General features: G+C 39.5%; 1 protein-coding gene across 12 annotated transcripts in view; it reads left to right on the top strand.

The window, feature by feature from the left end:
- Positions 1-13: 13 nt before the first annotated feature.
- CCP110 (centriolar coiled-coil protein 110) overlaps positions 14-9,037 on the top strand; it is a 30,585-nt gene continuing 21,561 nt past the window's right edge. For 6 of the 12 annotated variants that reach the window (XM_063612148.1, XM_063612146.1, XM_063612147.1 and 3 more), the window contains exons 1-4: positions 14-256; positions 948-1,390; positions 3,939-4,094; positions 8,450-8,578. In XM_063612148.1, coding sequence (XP_063468218.1) covers positions 1,373-1,390; positions 3,939-4,094; positions 8,450-8,578 — 303 coding nt within the window. In that variant the 5' untranslated portion in view covers positions 14-256; positions 948-1,372. Of the gene's footprint in view, positions 257-947; positions 1,391-1,796; positions 1,940-3,938; positions 4,095-8,449; positions 8,579-9,037 lie in introns of those variants that run through there. The other 6 variants (XM_063612142.1, XM_063612143.1, XM_055299018.2 and 3 more) reach the window with 6 other exon arrangements.

Here is a 9,037-nt window from a genome sequence, read left to right as displayed (position 1 = left end):
GTTCTGGTGGCCCAACGGTTTTAACAGCCCGGGAAGCAACCACCGGAAGTGCCGGCCCTGAGAGGTGGAGTCGGGGTGGCAGCGGCGGCGGTTGCCAGGAGCCCGCGTTGCAGCCTGAGATCCGTAATATGGCGGGGAGGAGGAGGAGAAGGCGGCGGCGGACCGAGCTGCGCTCTGTCAGTGCCATTTGAGCCATTCGCTTCCTGACAAGGCCCGTGGCGAAGGGAGAGGAGCTGAAGGGGCCCTGGGGGATCAGGTGTGTGCATGAGGAGGGGGCTCGAGCCTCGATGGGTCCGGGCTGAGAGGTGGTCTGGCTAGGCGAAATTGGCGCCCTGAGAAGCTGAGGGCGGGCTCTGTGCTGGGCTCCCGGGCCTCGAGCCCCATGGAAAGGCGCCGGCTGTTGGGAGGCGGGACCCCCGGGGCAGCCAGCACCTGGCGCTGAGGTGATGCTCCGATGCCGGCCCCGCCTGGAGGGCCCGCGGTTTGGAGTCTTAAATCGGAGGAGCTGGAGGAGGTGGGCATGGGGCGCTGGGGAGAGGGCAGGGGGTCGTCCTTGGTGAATAAAACGCGGGCCAGAGCCGGAGAACCCCATGGTGGTGATCAAATTATTTGGGCCGTTTTTCTTCTCCCTCCCACGGTGCTGGAGAGGGAGGCTTCCCCGGGGTGTGCGTTGGCCATTTATGAGCCCCGGTTACCACAACCAAGGCCCTAGGAGCGCTGCTTACTTCGCCTTTGCCACTCTGGGGCATAAACTTGAGGATAATAAAGTAATTGATTGCCCCTGGAGTTGCTAGATGGTTCCCACCCTTTGATTCTATTCTGGTTACGATCCAAGCTCCCTACCCCCAGTTTAGGCAAATGGCAGCCATCTCGAGATTGATTTGACGGGGAGAGGTCTCGGGACAGGGAAATGAGGAAGCCGTTGTCCCCTTTTCTGTATTTTTCAGTTTCATTTGAATCCTACGGGGAACAAAGCACCGTCGCTGCCCTCCAGGAATTCATACTCTACTGCTAAAAATCGTCATCATCATTATCCTCTTAATAAGAAAAGCAGTCCCCATTATTTGTTGCTTTCTGCGTGTTCTGCACTATGCTAATTGCCCTACATGCATTAGCTCATTGAATTCTTACAAGATTCCTTTGAGACGGATACTGTGATCATCCCTCTTTTACGGAGGAGGAAACAGGTGTGGGGACGGTAACTGGCTTGCCAAGAACTTGCAGCTAGTATGCATCCGAATAAGAAATCTTCCCCTTTACCGCTTTTACAAGAAGTTTGCGTCTTTGGGGGAACTGACGGGCAAAGAAACACTAGGTTCTGCAAAAAAAGCAAGATCTGTTCTGTGTTACTTTTAGCACTCCTTTCAGTGACATGTCTGGCAGAGCACGGGTAAGGAGCAGATAGGACCATGAGTCTATGGGGTTTGCAAAGAGGCTCATTTGGACAAGGGTCAGTGGTTCTCTGTGGTATAAATGGAGAAGACAGGGCATGTCTGAACCTGCTGTAGCTGACAAATTATTACTGGAAGTGGACCAGTGATGCCTGATGGCAAGGTATAGGGCGGTAGATTTGTGGTTGGGGTAGCCTTGTAGTCAAGGCTCCCTTAAAATAAAACCTTGCTGACAGTGGTAATTGTAGTGTGAAAGGCATAGTGTCCTCTTGCTTAATCATGGGATATGGACTGCTCACTTCTTAAATGGTTACCTTTGCAGTCTGCCTTCTTTTTTTCTTCTGGTTTACATTATTGTTTGAGCTTATTATTATTCTTATTCATTTATTCAATACTTTTATCAAGTGCCTGCTGTGTGCTGATACTGTTCTGTGTAATGGGGATTCAGTGAACAAGACTGAAAAGGTACCTGTACTTATGGCGCTTAAATTTTGGTGGAGGAAGACAGACAAAAATCAAGGAAATAAACACGATAATTTCAGATAGTGGTAAGTGCTATGAAAATTGGGAAACAGCAGGGTAATGTGATAGTGATCGAGGCAGAGTTAATTTAGATGGGGTCATCAGGGATGCCTTCTCTGAGGAGGGGATATCCAAGCTGAGACTAAAGGATAAGAAGGATCCAGTCATGCTGTAAGGATCTAGTAATTTGTATAATCTCCATATTAGCACTCATATTTGAATGAGTAATGCGTTGTCATATGCTGTGTTATGCTGTAATAATAATATAGTATTATACATCTGCAAGATGTAGGACATACATGTACTATTTAAGGGATGTGAATAACTTTCTGAAACAATGAGGCATAGCTCTATGATGTTGAAAGAAAAATAAAACTATGGCCATAAAAGTATTATATTTCCTTAGTAATTTCCCTCACTTCTAAAACTGAATTTCATGCTTTGCTTGAGTATCCATAGAAGATATATTACTTTATTTGTATAATCTATTTACATTCTGTGTATTGCTGAATGCATGGCATGATTAAAAAATAAAATATTTGAGCAGAAATGGGGTTAAGAAATAATGTGAGTTGAAACCTAGACCTAAAAAAAGGCTATGCGTTAAGGTGTTTTATTGTTTTTACTTTTGCTTTTTAAAAATAAATAAAAGCTTGTAAAATAGTCTCACTCACACTGTAGAGAACCATTTGTTTGTCATTAGATTCCTACTTTAAATAGATTGAACACAAATAATTACAATTGATTGAATAGTAGGAAGAAGTTTTGTTATTGATTAGACTAGTTAGTAAAAAATAGCATTGTATCTTATTCCTTTATAACCTGATTGTAATTTTGACTATTTTTTTTCCCATTTCTCATTGCAGTATAATTTGTCCCTGATACTTTGGTGTACTGAATTTTTAAGTACTTTGAGGCCTACCGAGGACATATCCTATTTCATCTTTGCATATCCCACATCATGAATTGAATTTCCCTGCCCTCTCTTTTTTTGTTAAGAAGCTAATTATTTTAAAATGAAGACATAAAGGAACATTATTGTATTCTATTTTCTGTTTCCATAGTTCATACTGTTGCTGCTTATGATTCTGATGTCTTTTTATTTTCCCTTGCTTATTTAAAGGAAACAGTGCCACACATAATGCTGTCCAAATAAGCAATCAATATTTACTGTTTGCTAAATGAATGAATATGATGCCTAATCCCTCCTGGTTACCTTGTATTTTCATAATCACAATTTCCCAGAAACTGTGAAATTACTGGAATTGTTTTAAGTAGTTTAGTGATGGTTCCAATTTTCAACAATAAAATATAATTAATATCAGAGCCAATCGATTTTCTGTTTTTTACCTCTGACTGAGTTGGCTGGTGCCATGCAGTCCAAGTATAGTGTTAAGATAGGCAAATTGAGGCAGGAGGATTGCTTGAGTCTCGGAGTTTGAGACTATAGTGCACTGTGATTGAACCTGTGAATAGTCACTGGAATCCAGTTTGGGCAACATGGTGAGACTCTATCTCTTTAAAAAAAAAAAAAAAAAGATATGAGAGTAACCTTCGAACTTCAAAATAGAAAAATTTTAAAAGTAAATATTATTTGATTTAAGTAGGCATTTTTACTACAGTCTTTCTACCTGTGTATGATATAGTTTTTCTTGTGTAGATAAGTCCTGTTAAAGAAAATATAATATCCTGTTTTACAATCTGAAGTTAGTAAAGGTTTACAGAACTTTGTTTCCTTTAAGAAGGTTTTACTGAATTCTTAGCTAAATTAATCCCATTTAAAGATTGATTTACATGCAATAATATTCAGAAATATTTAATATGTAAAGTAAATCTTAATTGGACTGGTTCTTGGAGTGAATTACCATACCCAAGAATTAGCTCCTGATCAGTAAGACAATTCTGGGAGGACCAGTTATAGGAATTGTGAAATTACAGGGACTCTGTCATGCTCTACAAAATCTGCCAAATAATTAAGATCTGTTTTTCGCAGTACATTAAAAATAACATTTTTCTCTCTTGTAGTGTGACTGTGGGAAGATGGAGGAGTATGAGAAGTTTTGTGAAAAAAGTCTTGCCAGAATACAAGAAGCATCACTATCCACAGAGAGCTTTCTCCCTGCTCAGTCTGAAAGTATCTCACTTATTCGCTTTCATGGAGTGGCTATCCTTTCTCCACTGGTAAACTTGCTTTGTTTCTAAATAGTTTTTTTCTGTAGCGAACAACTAAAACAGTTCGTGGAAAAACAAAAGAGAGGCTTATAAACATTTGAAGAGATGCCCTTATTCAGAATTAGAGAAATGCAAATGAATTGGCATTTTTTACTTACTATTATAGATTGGCAAAGACCTAATAGAACCTTGTGTTCCTTAGATTGTGGAGAAAATGCACTTTTGCTAAAAGAATCAGTTTATTTTATTTCTAGATGAGCAGTTTGGTAGAATTTAAAAGCATACATAGCCTTTGGGTCAGGAGTTCCATTTTTGTGTATATCCTGCAATTATATGTGAGCCCAAAGAAATAAGTACAAAGTTACATTAGCATTGTTTAAAATAGCAAAGGTTGACGAACAACCTAAATGTCCATCAGTAGTGGAGGAGTTTATGGTCCATTTTATAAAATCTCATACATACCATTACAGTAATGCAGATGTAAATGTTGAGGCATGGAAGGATCTCGATGATCTAGTGTAAAACACAGTGTGCAGCATGCTGTCAGGGGCAGTACAGAGTCATGATTAGAGGTCCAGGCTCTGGGCCAGGCACAATGGCTCACACCTATAGTCCCAATGCTTTGAGAGGCCGGAAGGAAGAGGATTGCTTGAGACCAGGAATTCAAGACTAGCCTGGTCAACATAGCGAGACCTCATCTCTACAAAAACATTTTAAAAAATTAGCCTGGCGCAGTGACATGTGCCTGTAGTCCCAGCTACTCGAAGGCTAAGGCGGAAGGAGCGCTTGAACCTAGGAGTTGCAGGCTGCAGTGAGCCAGGATTGCATCATTGCCTGGACTACAGAGAAAGACCCTATCCCAAAAGAAGGAAAAACACTCCAGCCTGGGCTACAGAGCAAGACCCTATCCCAGAAGAAGGAAAAAAAAGCCTAGGCTGTGGAGCCTTCTGGCCTGGGTCCAAATCCTTGCTTTGCTACTTACTTGCTGTGTAAACTTGTGGTCTATTTTCTTATTTGTTAAATGGGGATAAAATAGTGCCTACCTCTTAAGGCTATTTTGAAGATTAAATGAATTTGTAGATATAAAATGGTTAAAATACCACCCGGATCATAAGAGGTACCCAATATAAGTTAACCATTTGGGTTTTTCAAAGGATGGCTATTCCTTTTCTGGGGAGTAGTGAGAGAATATAGGATAATAGGGAAGACACTTCATCATACACCCTTTGATACTAATTGGATATTTTAAAAATGTATATGACTTTATTTTAAATCACAAACTAATATTAGAAAAAAGTGAGCTTTAAATTTATTTTTAAATTTAATTTAATTAATTGAATTGAATTTTTAAAGACACCAGAGCTAACTGCCAGCTTTTTGTAATGAAACTTTCAAACATACAGCAAAGTTGAAAGGATAGTGCAGTGACCACCCATAGATTTACTATTAGATTAAATAATTTTTAACATTTTTGTCATCTTTGCTTTATTGTGTTTGTGATTTTTATATACATGTATGTGTGTGTGTACATATGACATACATTTTTAAAAATTGCCTAGCTATTTGAAAACCACAGAGACCTGACATTGCTCCCCTAAATATTTTGGCATACATCTCTTAAAAATAAAGACATTCTCCTATGTAAAGCCCCAATACCATTATCACATCTTAAGAAAATAATTTTTAATAATACCTAATAATTCTGTTCATATTAAAATTTTTCCATTTGTGCTCAAAATGCCTTTTATAACTTTATTCCCCCAATCTGGATCCAAAGTTCACAATTAGTATTTATTTGCTTGTTATGTTTCTTCATTTTAATCTAGAACAACTACTCTACGTCTTAAAAACAATTTTTTTTATTGGTTGGGCATGGTGCCTCACGCCAGTAATCCCAGCACTTTGGGAGGCTGAGGCGGGTGGATTGCATTGCTTAATCCCCAGAGTTTGAGACCAGTCAGGGCAACGTGGTGAAATCTCATCCCTACAAGAAATACAAAAATCAGCCGGGTGTGGTGGCGTGCACCAGGAGTCTCAGCTGCTCTAGAGGCTGAGGTGGGAGGATCACTTGAGCCCCGGAGGCTGAGGTCGCAGTGAACCCTGATCATGCCACTGCACTCCAACCTGGGTGACAGAGTGAGATACTATCTTTAAAAAAAAACAAAACTATGATGCTGAATTTTTAAAGAGACCAGAGCTATCGTCTTGTAGAATTCCTTAGATCTTGGATTTGTCTCATTGTTTCCTAATAGTGATATTTAACTTGTTTCTCTAGTCCCTGTAGTTCTTATGAACTGGAAGTGAAGTTTGATAAACAGGTTAAAGATTTTTGGAATTCTTTGAAGATAGGGCTGGGCGGGGTGGCTCATGCCTGTGATCCCAGCACTTTGGGAGGCTGAGACCAGCCTGGCCAATGTGACGAAACCCCGTCTCTACTAAAAATACAAAAATTAGCTGGGCGTGGTGGTGGATGCCTGTAATCCCAGCTATGTGGGAGGCTGAGACAGGAGGATCACTTGAACCCAGGAGGCGAAGGTTGCAGTGAGCCAAGATCCACTGAACCCAGGAGGCAAAGGTAGTGAGCCGAGATCAAGCCACTGCACAACAGCCTGGGCAACAGAGTGAGACCCTGTCTCAAAAAAAAAAAAAAAATGTAATCCCAGCACTTTGGGAGCCCGAGACAGGTGTATCACTTGAGGTCAGGAGTTCGAGACCAGCCTGGCCAACATGGCGAAACCCCTTGTCTACTAAAAATATAAAAATTAGCTAGACATGATGGTGGGTGCCTGTGATCCCAGCTGTGCAGGAGGCCGAGGCAGGAGAATGGCTTGAACCCAGGAGGGACTGGGATCACACCACTGTATTCCAACCTGAGACTCCATCTCAAAAAAAAAAGGAATTCTTTGGAGATGATGCCCTGTACTTCATACTAAATTAAATCAGAAGTTACAAAATGTTTAGTTGCCCTCTATTTGTGATGTTTAGTTTGAACACTTGCTTACAGTAGTGACTGCCAGATGGCTCTTTAAAGTACACATTTTCTCCTTTTGATTAGCAAGTAAATTGTGTAATGATTCTTTGGTACCATGCAATTAGGAAAAAGTTTTAAAACAACATATTTATCAGCTATTTGATAACATATTGCTTGATTTAATGTGGACCAAAATGTCTGAGGCTTGTTGTATAGGGTCTATGACTCCATGTTATTTATTTATAAGCAAAATCTGATGTTTATGGACCTAATCCACACTTTTATGTTGTATTTGATAGGTGAATATTGCAACTTTTGAAATAATTTTTTAATGATATATTTTCTATTTGTGTAAGTCTATGATAAGTTTTGACTGTTAACAGTGACTTAATTTCCCAGGACTTAATAATTAAGATTGAAATCCATTATAAAGAGATACAATGCTTAGAAGCCTTCCATTTTTTAGGTACATTATATTTTTATTGGAAGGTAGAGTGAGGTGAAAGAAAAGATGTATTCTGCTTTTGTAGGCAAATAATACATTATCTGTTTCTTTTATCATTAAACCTTTGGACATTTTTTGAGGCAGCAAAGAGTTAAATTGTACACTGCTTAGAAAATTAAAAGTTATGGAATCCAATTGACCAAGTGAAATAAGATACTGAACGTGGGCCAGGCGCGGTGGCTCACGCCTGTAATCCCAGCACTTTGGGAGGCTGAGGTGGGCGGATCACAAAGTCAGGAGTTCGAGACCAGCCTGACCAACATGGTGAAACCCTATCTCTACTAAAAATACAAAAATTAGCTGGGCGGGGTGGCGTGCGCCTGTAAGCCCATCTACTCCGGAGGCTGAGGCAGGAGAATCGCTTGAACCCAGGAGGTGGAGGTTGCAGTGAGGCGAGATCGTACCATTGCACTCCAGCCTAGGTGACAGAGCAAGACTCCGTCTCAAAAAAAAAAAAAAAAGAAGGATACTGAACGTGAATATTCAAGTCAATATTCAAGTGAAGTAATAAAAAACTCAGCAGTGGCCAAAAGGGCTTTAATTTTATTTCTGTCATTTTAGAACATTTGATTAGTGAACAAACTTTTTTCTTTTTAACTGAAAATAATTTACACATAGCAAAATGCACAGATCTTAAGTGTTAAAGTTCCATGAGTTTTGATATATGGCATACACATGTATAGCTCCCACCCACACAGGATATTTTCTTCACCATGGAAAGATCTCTAATGCCCCATCCCACTCAGTACCCAGTCCACTGTTCTGATTTCTTTCACTATAGATTAGTTTTGCCTATTGCACATGTTTTTAATCTTTCTGATTCAGAACTTCCCGATTTTATGATATTTTTATCGTGGGAAATAATTACATTTTTATGATGTTTTGCAGCTTAACATTGAGAAAAGAAAGGAAATGCAACAAGAAAAGCAGAAAGCACTTGATGTAGAAGCAAGAAAGCAGGTTAACAGGAAGAAAGCTTTACTGACTCGTGTCCAGGAGATTCTTGACAATGTTCAGGTGTGTGATTTCAGCTGTTTCAGTTATAATAAAGAAATCATAAGATAAGCATTGATGATAATTTTTCTGAAATATATTTGCACTTAACTAATTACTAATGTACTTTACTGTTACATTTGAGAAGCTTCATAATTTGTGATTTTCCATTTCAGTTACTCCAGAGAGAATGTACTTGCTTGTTAGTGATGCCCAGTACTTGAATCAGAGGATATTTACACAATGGAACCATACACTGAATATAATTGCTTATTGTTTGCATCTTATGACTCTAAAAACATTGGATTCTCAGTGACAAAATGATAGAATTGGGTATTATTGTTTACCCCAAACTAATTAGACTATTGACTAAATGACCTTATTCTCATTCTTTGCTTAAGTAAATAACTGCCTCCAATTTTTTTTTGATGAAAACTCTTAGATACACAAAATGCAGATTAGATAACATTGAATTGTTTAGAT

Source organism: Symphalangus syndactylus, chromosome 11 (assembly GCF_028878055.3).
Source record: "Symphalangus syndactylus isolate Jambi chromosome 11, NHGRI_mSymSyn1-v2.1_pri, whole genome shotgun sequence".
Classification (NCBI taxonomy): domain Eukaryota; kingdom Metazoa; phylum Chordata; class Mammalia; order Primates; family Hylobatidae; genus Symphalangus; species Symphalangus syndactylus.
Note: the sequence above shows the minus strand (reverse complement) of the source record. Positions and strands in the feature narration are given on the sequence as shown.